Source organism: Rhinoderma darwinii, chromosome 1 (assembly GCF_050947455.1).
Source record: "Rhinoderma darwinii isolate aRhiDar2 chromosome 1, aRhiDar2.hap1, whole genome shotgun sequence".
NCBI lineage: Eukaryota > Metazoa > Chordata > Amphibia > Anura > Rhinodermatidae > Rhinoderma > Rhinoderma darwinii.
This window is the reverse complement of record NC_134687.1, coordinates 290,330,961-290,348,054: the sequence shown is the minus strand read 5'-3', so window position 1 is coordinate 290,348,054 and position 17,094 is coordinate 290,330,961. Positions and strand designations below refer to the sequence as shown.

The following is a 17,094-nucleotide window of genomic DNA, read 5'->3' as shown; positions in this document are numbered from 1 at the left end:
GTGGAGGTGGGGGATTATGGCACTGTTTACAGGGAGGCTGTATGGCAAAATCTACAGGGGGCACTATACTGTGTGGGGGCTACTAAGCGGACATTATACTTTGTAGGGTTACTACAGGGGGCATAATACTGTGGGCACAACTAGAGGACAAAATACTGTGTCCTTGAAGGGGTTGTAATATATTATATTATTAAATATTATTATTATACTGTATGGGGGCACTAAAGGGGCATTATAATTTTTTTACGGGGCATTTTTTTAATGATGGGGGTGGGGCGCCGAAAGATTATTTTGCACGAGGCACCATCTATCCTAAGGCCGGCCCTGAGCCAGTCCAATATGCACCAAATTTATTAGGAGCCGTGCGCCTTTTTAAACTGGTGTATGCAAACCAGTCTTCATAGATCTTTTTCTTAGCGCACAATGATGGTGTATATGTACGCCAGCCGTGAGATGGTATATTATTTCTTTCTTATTCACTTCAACTGGAGTACACTAAAAAAATATATAATAGATGCTTATAGGTTTATATGAAATATCACATGGGTCACAGTGACAACCACTTTATTAATTAAGGAAATTCCTCTCTAGAATTATTATTTTTTAATTGAAGATGACTGAAATATATAACATGGTATAAGATCATTACTCAATGTATTTATATATTTACTGTAATTAGGTTGGGGCGTTTATAATTACAGTTCTGAAACACAGGGCTACACACTTATGTATATGAATAAAACAACATTTTAGAATTTTTGCATGGATGGAATTTTCTGAACCACACACTTAGGCTTCGTTCACATCTGCATTGGGGTTCCGTTCGTGGGTTCCATCAGACCTTTCCATCAGCGGAACCCACGAACGGAAACCAAACGGAAACCATAGCTTTCCGTTAGCATTACCATCGCTTCCGTTGCTAATGGTTTTCTTTTGTCTCCGTTCAGTAAGGATTCAGTTTTTTTCGACTACGCTATTTATTCCTCAAACAAAACGGAAACCTTACTCAACAGAGACAAACAAAAACTGTTTGGTTTCCGTTCGTGGGTTCCCCTGACAGAAAGGTCTGACGGAACTCACAAACGGATGTGAACGAAGCCTTATTCTCTACTTATCCTACCATGAGATCGAAATAAATGCTTTGGCCTTTGTGAAACGCACTTAAGAAAAATAAATAAAAACTTTTACACACTTTGTGTCAACATCCATGTTGGAGTTTATAATTTTTATCATTGTATTTGCACAGTATTTTTCCAATATGATAAAATATGCTTGTACATACATAAAATATTAGTAATGGATTAAGTTAGATATTATGCACAATTACTTACTTGTCTAAATCCACAACTAAGGGTTAGGACTAACTGCCTTGCCTAGGGGGTGCATTGTGATTTTCAAGTAACAGAGGACCATCCTGTGTTCAGGACCCTTAGCCAGATTGGAAAGCTGCTACAAAGACTGCTTCGTACTCTGGAGAACCCAGAATGTTGTTACATTACATGAACAGCCTGTCAATTTTATAAAACACTGTGTAATGCATTATTTTCCCTGTGGAGGCACTGCCGGAGAATGGAACACTGCTGGCCAAAGTCTCCAACAGATAACAGGTAATCACTAGGTGTCCCAGCAGCTTATCGTTAGGGAACCTTTAATGCAAAAAGGAACTGTACAACGTGGACAACCCCTTTAAATTGCTGGGCACTAGAGATATGGCACTAAACCAATGGAGATGAGTAACAGGACACTAAATCACTGGAAAGCAGGGACTGAAAACTAAACCATTGGAGACTATAAACAACTAGGCACAAAGACGTGGGTTCATGCATAGCGGTGTTCAACTGGGGTGTCACTTTTTGTTAACACACTTTAATGTTCATAAAACAGTTGTATATGTACCAAATAATAAATGTACGAATAAATACATTAACCAGGCTTGAGTTTTAGTATAAAAAAATAAACGATAAAAGAGCAGGCTGTAGGAAATGTAACTAAAAGAAATGAACGTACAGTAATATGTGTCAGATTGAATGCACGTGTGCTTGTACCTGTCTTCATTGTAAATCTTTACAGAGATTGTACAGATTATATACTCTAACTACACAGCAACACATATGAAGATCGGCTTCAGTTCAGATTGCTGGTCCCACTCTGATCCACTCTGCGGAGCTGTTCACACTGATTCTCTAGCACACTAAATGTTGGCCGCTCAGCTGGTAGGATTGACCAACAGGAGAGCATCATTTTATATACCTGCAATAAAGATAGATATTATTGCTATGCAACAAATGACGGAGAGTGGCTTAATGAACATGAATTGGATATCGGTATTGTTAAATATTGATCCTTCGTCAGTTTATGTCTTATTTTCCAAGTTGACAACAACTGCTCATTTGGCTCGATCATTGAGTCTCACAAGATTAGAATGCTTAAAGTGGTTGTTCGTAATTGATTTTTTACTTTAATATGGACATGGTTCTTAAGACAAACTGACATTCTCATAGAGTTTAATTTAAAATTCAGGTCCATTTATAGTGCCTGGGTCCTCCCCTTGATGTCATGGCCGCTTGTTAACATGGCTGAGCCATGGTCGCAATATTCTGGGTAAAGTGTTCTGATTGTGCTTACCTTCACTGGGCAACTTTGTGGAGAACAAAGTCTTTTCTCATCTCGTAACAGTACCACAAGCCCACAAACAGTTTGCTGGGAATTGTAAGGTCCCATCATACGACGATATTCCTAGGAAAGGAAATACATATTTTTACTGGATAGTTGACTTGCAGCAGTAATGTGCTGCACAGCGGAATGGAAAAGGTGAGGGATCAACGGCGCTCCTCTGAGGCTATGCGTGGAATGAGATGGTGTAGATTGCCGGCTGCCACCCACTGCTGTCCCTCGGTGATAATTCCTTGGTACCGGGGACAAAGCATATAGAAGAAAAGAACAGGAAAAACGGCGCCAGGCTCTGGTGGACAAGGAACGAGGCTAGGTGAGTTTGATCAAGGTGATCTTTTTATTCAAACGACGACACGTTTCTGGACCGGACTGGTCCCTTTGTCATGTCAGTTTACAATGTTTGCATGTGTAAGGTGCTTCTATACACAATAAAAAAAACCTGAAAAGACCTGGTACACAGCAGTTGATTTTTCATTTACAATCACCAATGCCGTCGTGGGAAAATAACCCTCCATATGGCTTTAAAATTAACACCAAGTTTACTCAAAACAGTACATAACATTCACATTTTTCGATTTTTCAGTGTACATTTATTCATTACAGTGTTTCCAACTCTTGGAATATGATTTATGTCAGAGTTTTGTTTTGATGGATAATCATCTTTGGATGATTGATGGATTCACTTGAATAAAAAGATCACCTTGATCAAACTCATCTAGCCTCACTCCTTGTCTTCCAGAGCCTGGCGCCGTTACCCAATACGACACTGCCTTATTTCCTGTTCTTTTCTTCTACTTGCAGCAGTAATGTCCTCCATGTAAAATTCCAAATATAATATGTATTTGGATATTCATAGAGCTTATAATAGGTGTTTAATGTTGCAGTGACTTACAACTGATGGACTGCAGCTTCTTTCACAGTAAGTAAACAATTCATAAAGTAGGACCCCAAAACTCCAGACATCTGATTCACGGGAGTAAATATTGTCTGAAAGTGACTCAGGGGCATGCCTGAAAGAAAGAAAATAAATAATGAGTAGCTAACATCCATTTAGGAAGTTAAAAAAGACATACCAAGATGTAACAAAGTAATATTTGATATGATATGATATGTGTAGGTTAAAAATATAAAAACAACAAACAACAAGCTTTTTAACCGCTTAAGGACACAGCCTGTTTTTATTTTTTGAAGCGATTCGAGAATGTTTCCTTGTGACACATTGTACTTTATGTTAGTGGTAATTTGGTCGATACATTCAGTCTTTATTTGTGAAAAACACCAACATTTTGAGAAAACCAGTACAGTTCTGAAGTGACTTTGAGGTCCCTATAGATTAGAAACTCCTCATAAATCACCACATTTTAGAAACTGCACCCCTTATAGTATTCAAAACATCATTAAAAATGTTTCTTAACCATTAATATTTAATCCATTTCTTTCTGTTACACAGGAAATTTTACCAGAGAACACAACTCAATATTTATTGCCTAGATCCTGCAGTTTTTGGAAATATCCCACATGTGGCCCTAGCGTGGTACTGGACTGAAACACAGGCCTCATAAGCAAAGGAGCATCAGTGGATTTTGGTGCCCTCTTTTTATTAGGATGTTTTCCAAGCATCACTATAGGTCTTTTAATTGGAAAATATTTTAGGCACCATGTCAGTTTTGAGGAGGTCTTGTAATACCAAAACAGTGGAAACCCCCGAAAAGTGACCACATTTTGGAAACTGCACGCCTCAAGGAATTTATCTAGGGGTATAGTGAGCATTTTGACATCAAACGTTTTTTAGCAGAAATTATTGGAATTAGGCAGTGAAAATGAAAATCTACATTTTTTTCAGAAAAAACATAGACATTTACATTTTTTAGAAGGAATAAAGGAGAAAAAGCAATATCCCATATGTGGTAATAAACTACTGTTTGAACATACGGTAGGGCTGGGAAAGGAAGGAGCGCAATTTGACTTTTGAAGCTCAAATTTTGCTGGAATGGTTTTTGGGTTCCATGTCACATTTGCAAAGCCTCTGAGGGACCAAAACAGTGGAAACCCCCAAAAGTGACAACATTTAGGAAACTACACTACTCAAGGAATTCATCTAGATGTATAGTGAACATTTTGACCCCACAGGTTTTTTTCTGATTTCATATGAATTGGGCCCTGAAAATAATAAATAAATAATAATCAACATTTTTTTCAATAAAACTTAGACTTTTTTCATTTCCACAAAGGATTAAGAAAGTAAAAGCATCCCAAAATTTGTATAGCATTTTCATCCCAGTACGGCAATCATATGTGGTCATAAACTGCTGTTTGGACGCACCACAGGGCTTAAAAGGGAAGGAGCACCATTTGGCTTTTGGAGCTTAAATTTTCATGGAATGATTTTTGGGTATCATGTCGCATTTGCAAAGTCCCTTAGGGATCAAACAATGGAAACACCCCAAAAGTGACTCCAGTTGGGAAAATAAACCCCTTAAGGAATCTATCTAGAAGTATAGTGAGCATTTAGACCCCACAGGTGTTTTGCAGAATTTATGGGAATTAGGCCATGAAAATGAATATCAACATTTTTTTCCACTAAAAAGCTGAATTTTTTCAATTTTCACAAGAGATAAAGGAGAAAAAGAAACCCCAAAATTTGTAAAGCAATTTCTTCTGAGTACGTCAATACCCCATGTTCAGTCGCCATGTCGCATTTGCAAAACCCCTGAGGTACCAGATTATAGTGGTAAACCCAGAGAAGTAACCACATTTTGGAAACTACGCCCCTCCAGGCATTTATCATTTGCTTGGACATATGATAGGGCTCAGAAGTGAAGAGCACCATGTGCACTTGAGGCCTATTTTGGTAATAGTTGCAGCATTGGCCCACACTTGCAGGGCTCTGAGGTCAAATAGTAAAACAAACCCCCAAGTAGTGACCCCTATTTAGGAAACCAAGGCATTTTCAGGGGTGTAGTGAGCATTTTGACCCCACAGGCGTGGGGTCCAAATGCTTAATTTCATTAGAAATTAATGTGCAGCGGATGGTGCAAAGTAAAAGTTGCAATTTTCCACTGATATGCCATTTAAGTGCGCAATATGTTATGCCCTTAAAGCGCATACAAGGACAGAGTGAGTACCTTCTAGAAACATGATGAATGCCCTCTAGAGTACCTAGGGTATAGAAAGCCTGACAGATCCAATTTAACCCCTTCGGGACGAAGACATGTTTTGATTTTTGTTTTTCACTCCCCACATTCCAAGAGAGGGCTTATTTTTTGTGGGAGGAGTTGTCTTGGTACCTTTTATAATTTCATATAATGTACTGGGAAATTGAAAAGAAATTCCTTGTGGGCTGAAGTTGGAAAAAACTGCGATTCCTCAATTGCTTTTTGGGTTTTGTTTTTACGTCTTTCACCGTGCTGTAAAAATGACAACTTATCTTTACTACTTTTGATAACAAACTTTTTGTTAAAAAAATAAATGTTTTGTGTCGCCACATTCTGAGAGCCATAACTTTTATTTTTTCACCAATTGAGTGGTGTGTGGGCTTATTTTTTGCGGGACGAGCTGTCGTTTTTATCGGTACCACTTTTTGTAAGTGAAACTTTTTGATCACTTATTACTATATTTTTTTGGAGAGCTAAGTTGACCAAAAAAACAGCGATTTTGGAGTTTTAAATTGTTGTTTTTCCCGGCGTTCACTGTGCGCAGTAAATAACACTATAAGGCCTGATTTACATGAGCGTGTGCATTTTGCGCATGCAAAAAAACGCGGCATTTTGCGTCCGCAAAATGCACTTAACAGCTGCGTGTGTGATCAGTATATGATGCGGCTGTGTGATTTTCGCGCAGCCGCCATCATTATGACACTCCGTTTGAATGTTTGTAAACAGAAAAGCACGCGTGCATATTACGCTCGTGTAAATGATGCCTAAGGCTGGGTTCACACTACCTATTTACAGGCGTAAACTTGGTGTTTACCTCGTGTATACCTAAGGGTATGTGCACACGTTAACGACCATTACGTCTGAAATTACGGAGCTGTTTTCAGGAGAAAACAGCTCCTGCATTTCAGACGTAATTGCTCGTACTCGCGTTTTGCGAAGCGTCAATTACGGACGTAATTTGGAGCTGTTCTTCATTGGATTCATTGAAAAACGGCTCAAATTACGTCCCAAGAAGTGTCCTGCACTTCTTTGCCGAGGCTGTAATTTTACGCGCCGTCTTTTGACACTGACGCGTAAAATTTAAGGTCGTCGGCACAGTACATCGGCAAACCCATTGAAAGCAATGGGCAGATGTTTGCCGACGTATTGAAGCCGTCTTTTCAGGCATAATTCAAGGCGTAAAATGCCTCGTTTACGCCTGAAAATAAGTGTGAACCCAGACTAATAGTTCAGACTTTCACGGACGCAGCGATACCAATTTTGTTTACTTTTTTACTTTAGGGGGAAAATGGGAAAAGTTTTTTTTTTTAACTTTTAATATATATATTTTTTTCACTACTAAAAAAACGGTTTCACTTTTTTTTTTCACGCACTTTATTAGCCCCCCTAGGGGACTTGAGCCAGCGATCGTTAGATAGTTGATACAATATCCTGCAATACTAACTCATTGCAGTATATCGTCATTTTTACATGTTTCTGTTAAGCCCTGCCACAGGGCCTAATAGAGGCAGAGTGAAGGCAGTCCTGGGGGCCCTCATTAGCACCCTGGGCTGCCATAACAACAGTCGTCACCCCCCGATCACACTGCGGGGGGGGGGTCGATGAGCTGTCGGAGGGGGCCGCCCTCCTCTTTTCAACGCCTCAGATGCTGCGGTTGCGATTGACCACAGCATTTGAGGGGTTAAGCAGCCAGGAACAGCGTGATTGCTGCTCCCGGCTGTTAGTCCCGGGTGTCTGCTGTAAAATATAACCGACACCCGCAGCATACGGAGCGCGCTCAGCGCGTGAGCGAGCTCCGAACATCACCCCCGCAACCAGGACGTAATAGCGCGAAGGGGTTAAAGGACTGTGTTCATTACATATGACTCTTATCATTGACAATTATTACTGGAGTTTGGAAACGTTCATATGATGCTGGTTGGATTATTTTGCCATCAAGTTTGTTGTTTTCAAGTTCCTGGGGAGAATAAGGGTATGTGCACACACACTAATTACGTCCGTAATTGACGGACGTATTTCGGCCGCAAGTCCCGGACCGAACACAGTGCAAGGAGCCGGGCTCCTAGCATCATACTTATGTACGACGCTAGGAGTCCCTGCCTTGCTGCAGGACAACTGTCCCGTAGTATAATCATGTTTACAGTACGGGACAGTTGTCCTGCAGCGAGGCAGGGACTTCTAGCATCGTACATAAGTATGATGCTAGGAGCCCGGCTCCCTGCACTGTGTTCGGTCCACTACTTGCGGCCGAAATACGTCCGTCAATTACGGACGTAAATAGTGTGTGTGCACATACCCTAATACCAACTTGGACACTTCAAAGAAGTGAAGATTGATTGACTGGTGAGTGGAGCGATTGACATGGACTGGTGTGTCGGGGTACTACAATCTTGACATGCTTTCTGAGCATGAAGAAACTTACATCAAAGTTCACACTAGCAATGCCTTCCAGAGTCGTCACAGCTGTTTCAAAGTGACAAGCTAAATCCTGGAGATTACTTCTCAAAAAGAAGAGGAGTAACTGGAATATATGTATTTCAGGTTTTGCATTCAGGAAATGGATGACAGACATCAGAAGTGCTATATTTTTAATATATGACTTTGCTTTTATATCAACGTTATTCAAATATGGACTGTGATTTCACACTAAAAAAATCGATGATGAAAACATTTGGAAGGCGGCACAACCAATAATATTTCAATATATATTTGTCTAAGCCTGTGCAAGGTAAAGAATGTGTACTACTGCATGGACGACAACAAAGTTATGTGTCTGCAATATATGGACTTGGATTTGATCTCTATGTTTTTAGCTTATGAACTTTCGTTTAAGGATTTTTACAACTTTATCAACATTAGTTTCAAGGGATTCTACAATCTAAAGAATATGTTTATGCGGAAAAGTCTAAAAAGTCAACCACAGAAATATTCTACAACTAAACCGTATGATGAGGATAAGATGCCTTCATCATTTTAGATCGGTTTAGTTAAAATCTACCTTTTATATGTATCCAATCACAGTTTACCATAACATAACATTAATGGACATTATAAATCTATTGCAAATCATTTATGGACATTTGATTTATTTGATCAATGGACATTTATTAATATATTCATAAAGAAGAAAAAGAAAAGAAGAAAAGAAGACCCAATGACTATTGTATTATGACTATTGTCTGATGATAAATTTGTATATTTTTATGGTTCCAAGGTATCTCACCCTCAAGAGGGGGAAATGTTAAATATATTGTTATAATTTAAATGCTATTCAATAGAACTAAAGATACATTATGCAGACGCAGACAGTTAAGCAAAACATATATCACAATATCAGCTATTTCAGTACCCGAAGGAATACATGAGTAATGACATTTGTAAGTCTTCCAAATATAGACACAAAAGCCGCCTAAATATTAAGACACCCGGGGAGACACCCATACACATACACTGAATCCAACAATGGAGAAACACACCCAGGGCTAAGCAAGATGCAGATGACAAGTATCTTATACAATGATCTCTTTATCCTGTATTTACAAACTAAGGCTACATTCAGACGACAGTAAAAAAAAAAAAAAAAATGGCCATTGAAAACTGATCAACTGTCAGTTTTTCATGGCCGTTTTGCATCAGTGTGTCTCGAAATAATCATCCATTTCCAGTCCGTCTGTCTGTTTTTAATGGCCGTTTGTCACCTATTTTCCATCCGTTTTTCATGGCCGCTAAAAAAAAAGGATGGATTTAATTTGTCAGGTTTTTTTTGTCCCAACCCCCTGAAAACACCACAGTACCCATGTAGATAGTGCTGCAATGTCCCTGTAGATAACGCCCACATAAGGCCAGTGCCCACATTAGTATCACAGTGCCCACTGTAAAAACAAAAGTGTTGGTCCGCTCACCATTGTAGCAGGATGAGGATGCCACAACCCATGATCAATCGGGCAATTAATCCACATCGGAGGTAGGTATATATCCAAGAAAAAATTTAGGGTTCGGCACACAGTCTCTGCCCAGGATTTTAAACTCTTGTTTTATTATTTGATACCAATAAACAGTATTGCATTTTTTTACCTACCTCATCGTGTGCCGGACCCTAACTTTTTTCACTGTAGCTAGTGCCACAGTGCCCACTGTAGATAGTGCCAGTGCCCACATAGATAGTGCCCACTGTAGGTGGTGCCACAGTGAAGTGCCATAGTAGTCACATATAAAGTCCCAGTGCCCACATAGTGCCACAGTGCCCACTATAGATAGTGCCAGTGCCCCCATAGTACCACAGTGCCCACATATAAAGTGACATAGTGCCCACATATAAAATGGCAGTACCCACATAGTGCCACAGTGACCATTGTGGATAGTGCCGCAGTGCTCACATAGTACCACAGTACCTACATATAAAGTGCCAGAGCCCACAGAGTGCCAGATTACCCATTTAGATAGTGCCAGTGTCCCCTGTAGATAGTGCCACACCTCCCATATAGTGCCACAGTGCCCATGTAGATAGTCTGGCAGGGGATTCCGCTGGACGGTGGACGGTGGACGGTGACGTCAGAGGCTCTCTCTAAGAGTGGAATCCCCTGCTGTCAGCAGCCCTCTGGCCGGGGATTCCGCTCCAGGAGTAACCCCGTGACGTCACTGTCCATATATGGAGAGTGACGCCTGGGGCTTCTCCAGGAGCGGAATCTCCGGCCAGAGCGGGGTCTGGACCCCGGGAGTTGCACTTCTACAGGGAGATACAGCGGCGCTCTTTTCCGGGCGGGGGGGGGGGAGTTGCTATCTACAGCTATCTATCGGAAGGGTTAATGCTATCAATAGGGGAGGTCAGAGGGAGCCCCTGAAGCTACTGTCCATATTTGGACAGTGACATAAAGGGCTTTTCCTAAACAGGAGTCCCTAAACAGCACTGTCCATATTTGGATAGTGAAGTCAGGGTTTTCAACTATGGAGTTCCCGGCCAGAGCTTTGCAAGATCTCCAATCTTGCAAAGCTCTGGCCGGGAACTCCATAGTTGAAAACCCTGACTTCACTATCCAAATATGGACAGTGCTGTCAGGGGATTCCCTGGGCTCAGAACTCAAAGAAGTTGTCACCGTTGTGTAAGGGTTCCGTTGTTTTGACGGAATGAATAGCGCATTCGACTACTGTATTAATTCCGTCAAAACAACAGAACCGTTACACAGTGGTGACAAACGTAAACCATTTGCACCGGACCCGTCACCATTGAAATCAATAGTGATGCAAACGGAAGCCCATGGTTTCCGATTGTTTCAGTTTGGATTCCGTTCATGGGCTCCCCTGACGGAAAGGTCTGACGGAACCCATGAACGGAGTCCTGACGCAGATGTGAATGAAGCTCACTAAAGTCCTGTGATTATAGCAGCATTGGCACTGATTCAAGCAAGCAGTCTCTGAGAGAGGGGTGATCTAATTAGGGAGGTAAGTATATTGGAAGCTTATAGACAGAGTGACCATGACTAAACTGCAGCTCCACTATATTTGTAAGGCCCTGTTCACACTGAGTATTTTTGCAAAAACCACAGCAAAAAACTGCCGAAATTGACTCCCAATGGCGATTTTTTTTGTACCGCAAGCAGAAAAAACACTCGCGGTAAAAAGAAGCGACAATCCCTATCTTAAGGTATTTTCCGCCTCAAAAACCCCATTGAAATCAATGGGAGACCTTTTTGACGCGTTTTTTGCCGCGATTTTTGACGCTTTGTTTTGGCAAAAAAACGCAGTTATTCCATCTTTCTGTTGAAGACATAGCTAAAAAAAAAAGCCTAAAAAGAGCGTCAAAAATCGCGTCAAAAAACGCATCAAAAACCGTGTGTGGTGAAAAACCACTTAAAAAAAACGGAGCTGATTTTTCCAGGCAGAATTTTCTGCCTGCAAAAAACTCAGTGTGAACATACCCTTATGTCAGACAAATATAACAATTTCCTGTTAGTGAGTTAGGTAGAAGAAGTCGTCTGCAGCATAAACAGTTGTGCTTTGAAAGGAACCGCTTCACACAGTAATGTATATGAGAATCTAGAAGCAGTGTGAAGGTTTTATTTTGCATTGGTGTTACGCTTTAAGATAAACCAACGGACTAATATGAGAATTATTAGTGCCAATTCATTAAAATAATTCCTTCTTCATGACATTTATTACCTGCATGAGAAAGAAAGGGGGCAAACAATATGCGTTTTCTAAAAGCCTTCCAAAACTTTCATGACTTTAAGGGCTTGTTCAGACGAACGTATAATACGTCCGTGCTACGCCGGTGATTTTCACGTGCGTCGCACGGACCTATGTTAGTCAATGGGGCCGTTCAGAGCGTCCGTGATTTTCACGCAGCGTATGTCCGCTGCGTAAAACTCACGACATGTCCTATATTTGCCCGTTTCACGCGCATCACGCACCCATTGAAGTCAATGGGTGCGTGAAAACCGCGCACGGCACACGGACGCACTTCCGTGTGACGCGCGTGATGCGTGCTACAGTAGTCAAAACTGTGAATGAAAACAGAAGCAGAGTGTCATAATGATGGCGGCATGCGCGAAAATCACGCAGCCACGCATCATATGCTGCTGACACACTGAGCTTTTATGGACCTTTGCGCGCGCAAAATGCAGCGTTTTTTGCGCGCGCAAAACGCACACGCTCGTGTGAATTCGGCCTAAAAATGTATTTTGGTCCATTACAACATCATAAGTATCTCCTATGTCCTGTACCTCGGTTACAAGGGCCTTACGTTCTTGTCGCTTATTTCAACACCTCACTGAAAACCTTGTCTGTTTGTGACTCCGGTTTCTACACAATATTCACTTGCATTGACTTCTGTCTTTGAACCAACTCAAATTAATTCTGTCAGCCCAGACTAGATTGTATAATGACCAGACCAATGCTACTCTATTTACAGCATGAATTCTTATATTTTGCGTCCACGTTTAGCGAACATCAACCCTATTAAGACACAATGGATTCACTTCGTTATAAATGACGGTTTGTACAGACGGAATTATTTCCTTGAGTTCTCTACTTGTGATTGAATATTTCCTGGTGCTGCATGCCAGGACTAATGCCTTCTTTCTAACTACAAATCTGCTGGATGATTTTACACTTCCTTCTAATAAAAAAATAATATATTATTTAGATTATACCGTAAAATGTTGTGATAAATTCCTACACAGTTTTTCGTCTTTTTTTTATGCAATTAACTGTACAGTGTAAATAAGTTATTTATTGTGCATGTTATGGTTATCGGAAAGACAATGAGGAATAAGTAATACAGGGGGTGCATAAGTAGGTATACCGTTTAAATAATTGGTAAATATAATAATAATGATAGGTATACAGTTTAACCCCTTAGTGTCCAGCCTATTTTAGGCCTTAATGACCAAGCTATTTTTTACGTTTTTCCATCGTCCAATTGCATCGGAATAAAGCCCGTTAGTGGCCACCGTAAAAACCCCTATGGGCGGTCACTAACGGGTTAAATAGTATTTTATAGAATAACAAAACCATAAAGTACAATCTCTTATATTCTCACATTGGTGGCCCTCACTATTTACACGTTGCTGTAATTTTTCTTGGCATTCATTTCTTGGCAAATTCCTTTTATGAACTGAATCATGTTATCAACCGTGTGTGATTTTCTTCAATATACCTTTTCCTTGATAACTCCTTAAAAGACAAAGTCCATCAGGGTAAAGTCTGGTGATCGTGGTGGCCATTTAACTGGGCCTCCTCTACCTATCCACCTATTGGGTCATTTTTTGTCAAGAAAATGGCGCACCGCTAAAGCATAGTGAGGAGGGCTCCATCTTGCTGAAAACAGAAGTCTTCATTTTTATTCTCCAACTGCAATTGTGATATTACATTTTCTTAAGGTCATAGGTGTGGGGTCTCTGTTGTATTGTAGAAGTTAGGTCCATTTACCCATTTACATGAAAGGAGCGCCCAGACTTTAACCCCAGGGTGATTCAACTGTTCTTCAATTGGGATTTTCTATTGAGTAATAAACAGTTGTGCCTATTAACAGCTCCTGAAGGTTTAACGGTGGCTTTATCGGACCAAATTATTATTCTAATCATGCCATCGCCTTGTGTTTCTTCATTCAAAATTGCCTCACAAAATTATAACTAGACAGTTTGAAAAATCTCCCCCTGTATACCTACCTATGCACCCCCCTGTATATTGAAATGCTGATGTTCTTGTGTTTTTTACAACTTTTGTGGGTATTTTTTTTCCTCACTTATTGTAGTCTTTTAAATGATTCTTTACATTTGTATCTTCATGGCATATGTTATATGCAAAAACATACCTAGACCCCTAGATATACTTAATATCTAAGCTAATACTACGGTATAGTAACTGAATATAACCTGGCAGCCTAGGTATATCTATGACCCAGGGTTGGTGATCATGCCACAAGGGTTTCCATTGCTTCCTGTGATCAACAATAGAACAAAAGTTTTCTCTGATTTCTGCCTTTAGGCAGGCCATAGACACAAGATAGCTGGTGGCCGCATGCTCATTGAACTTACAGCTATCTCCCCCCAAACTCCACATAAACATGAACGCTCAGCTTGGCCAAATGTGTATGTCTATTTCAATGAGAAGAAGGAGACAAGCCAGGTCCTTGTGGCAGCAGTTTATATCTCGGCGGGACAAAAACACGAGGTATGTTGAGCGCCTGGTAGGACGGATTGCCACCATAAATAGATCTACAAATATTTAGTATTGTACAGTATAGATAAGACCTATTACTTCTTTTTCACTTACCAAAATATAGGGCTCGGTCCTTGTTCTCTTACCACATAATATTCTTTATCCTGTGGCAGTATTTTTGTCAAGCCAAAGTCTCCAATTCTTACATGGTTTGGACTTTCTACCAAAATATTCCTACTAGCCAGATCCCGATGAAGATATCTCTGAGATCCCAAGTATAACATGCCCTGTAAAACAGGTTGTATAAGGAAATTGGTGAATATAAACACAACGGAAATAAAATTGACAGATACATTATAAATAAGTTCTAGTAAAATTCTACTAGTCAGACAACAGTTCAGAATCTATTGTAGTTGTTATTTGAAGCCTTCTAAAAATCCGGAGTCTTGCAAGAGCAAAAATAAAAAAAGTGTTGCAAGAAACTAAGTGGTGTAGCGAATAGTAGAGCAACAAGACATATGGGACAAATCTTAAAAAGAGCAAGTAGAAAGAGAGAAAGCATGCAAGTAATACAACACTACCATGACTACTTGTACTACTATTTGCGGTCGTGACCCCGAGTGATTTTTATTAATTTTTATATGAATTAAGAGATTTATGATATTATTGCATGGGCTTTTTTTTGCACACTTAACAGATAGGAGTATTGTGCTTTAGAGAGCTGCCCCAAAGCAATTGTTTGTATTGGTCCTATGCGTTTTGGTCTTAGCCTGGTGTCTGGGCGTGCACATGTTCCTATGTAATTTAGATTAAATTACTTGTAACTATCATGTTAGCTCTCTGGTATGAATCATTTTCAGCACACAAGGGATATAGCTGTCATACGTGTATACTGTGTATTTCCTGCTTAGCAGCTCTGTGAACTCTTGCCAAACTCTTGTTTCTGTGTAACTGTTCTGCTTTGTATCATCCAGAACTTTACCTGAATTTTGTAAAGGATTGTTGTACACTCCTATTGCATGTCGACTAACAATAGAATAGGATATGTAAATTCATTCTTTTGTATATTTTAAATTTAGCCTACGGCTAGTAAGCTATGGTTGCTTTAACCCTTGTCACCGCAGCCATTTTCATTATTGTTATTTTTTCCTTTCCACATTCCAAAGGCCATAAGTTTTTCATTTTTCCATCGACATAGCCATATTAGGGCTTGTTTTTTTGTGGGACAAGTTTTTCACGGCACCATTTAATGATCCTTATAATGCAGTGGGAAACGGGAAAAAAATTCTGTGTGGGGTGGAATTGGAAAACAAAACGCGACTCCTCCATTGTTTTAGGGGTTTCGTTTGTACAAGATTCATAGTGCAGTAAAAATTACATTGGGTTTTTTTTGTGGGTTAATACGATTACAGCGATACTCAAAAACTATTTGTTAAAAAATAAAAATAAAATAATTGTATGGTGCCAAGTTCTGAGACCCAGAACTTTTTATTTTTTTATGAGCCGAATCATGCAGGACAATCACGAATAGATCCAATAAAAACGTAATCATTAAAAGAATATCAAAAAGAGAGAACACGCACAGACTGGAAGAACACACAACACTGATATGGTATAATAAACGCATACATGCAGAACAGTGTATATCATATCAGGGTGATTCACCACATTGTGTGTTCTTCCAGTCTGTGCTTGTTCTCTCTTTTTGATATTCTTTTAATAATTAATTTAATTAAACATTGAAGTTTTTATTGGATCTGTTCGTGATCGTCCTGCATGATTCTTTCATGTTGGCTCAGTATTTATGAATGCATTTGTGGACTTTCTTAGTTACATAGTTACATAGTAACATAGTTAGTATGGCTGAAAAAAGACACATGTCCATCAAGTTCAACCAAGGGATGGGAAAAGGGAAGGGAAAAATGTCTACACATAGGAGCTAATACCTTTTTGTTCTAGGAAATTATCTAACCCTTTTTTAAAGCCATCTACTGTCCCTGCTGGGACCAGCTCCTGCGGTAGGCTATTCCACAGATTCACAGTTCTCACAGTAAAGAAGGCTTGTCGCCTCTGTAGGTTGAAATTTTTTTTCTCCAGACGGAGGGAGTGCCCCCTTGTTTTTTGAGGGGGTTTTACATGGAACAGGATTTCACCATATTTTTTGTATGTGCCATTAATATATTTATATAAATTAATCATGTCCCCCCTTAGTCGTCTTTTTTCAAGGCTAAATAGGTTTAATTCTTTTAATCTTTCCTCATAACTTAGATTCTCCATGCCCCTAATTAGCTTCGTTGCTCTTCTTTGTATTTTTTACAACTCCAGGGCATCCTTTCTATGAACTGGAGCCCAGAACTGTACTGCATATTCTAGATGAGGCCTCACTAATGCTTTGTAAAGTGTCAATATTACATCCCTGTCCCGCGAATCCATGCCTCTTTTAATACATGACAATATCCTTCTGGCCTTTGAAGCAGCTGATTGACACTGCATGCGGTTATTTAGTTTATGATTTACAAGTACACCCAGATCCTTCTCAAAAAGGGAATCCGCCAGTGTAGCTCCCCCTAGGACATATGATGCATGCAGGTTGTTGGTACCCAGATGC

The 17,094-nt window shown here is 39.9% G+C and overlaps 1 protein-coding gene across 1 annotated transcript in view; it reads right to left on the bottom strand.

The window, feature by feature from the left end:
* Positions 1–1,215: 1,215 nt before the first annotated feature.
* JAK3 (Janus kinase 3) overlaps positions 1,216–17,094 on the bottom strand; it is a 244,356-nt gene continuing 228,477 nt past the window's right edge. The window contains exons 20-23 of the mRNA XM_075850921.1: positions 14,601–14,773; positions 3,566–3,683; positions 2,626–2,736; positions 1,216–2,250 (exon numbers count right to left, since the gene is read on the bottom strand). Of these exons, the coding sequence (XP_075707036.1) occupies positions 2,125–2,250; positions 2,626–2,736; positions 3,566–3,683; positions 14,601–14,773 (528 nt within the window). The 3' untranslated portion in view covers positions 1,216–2,124. The remainder of the gene's footprint in view (positions 2,251–2,625; positions 2,737–3,565; positions 3,684–14,600; positions 14,774–17,094) is intronic.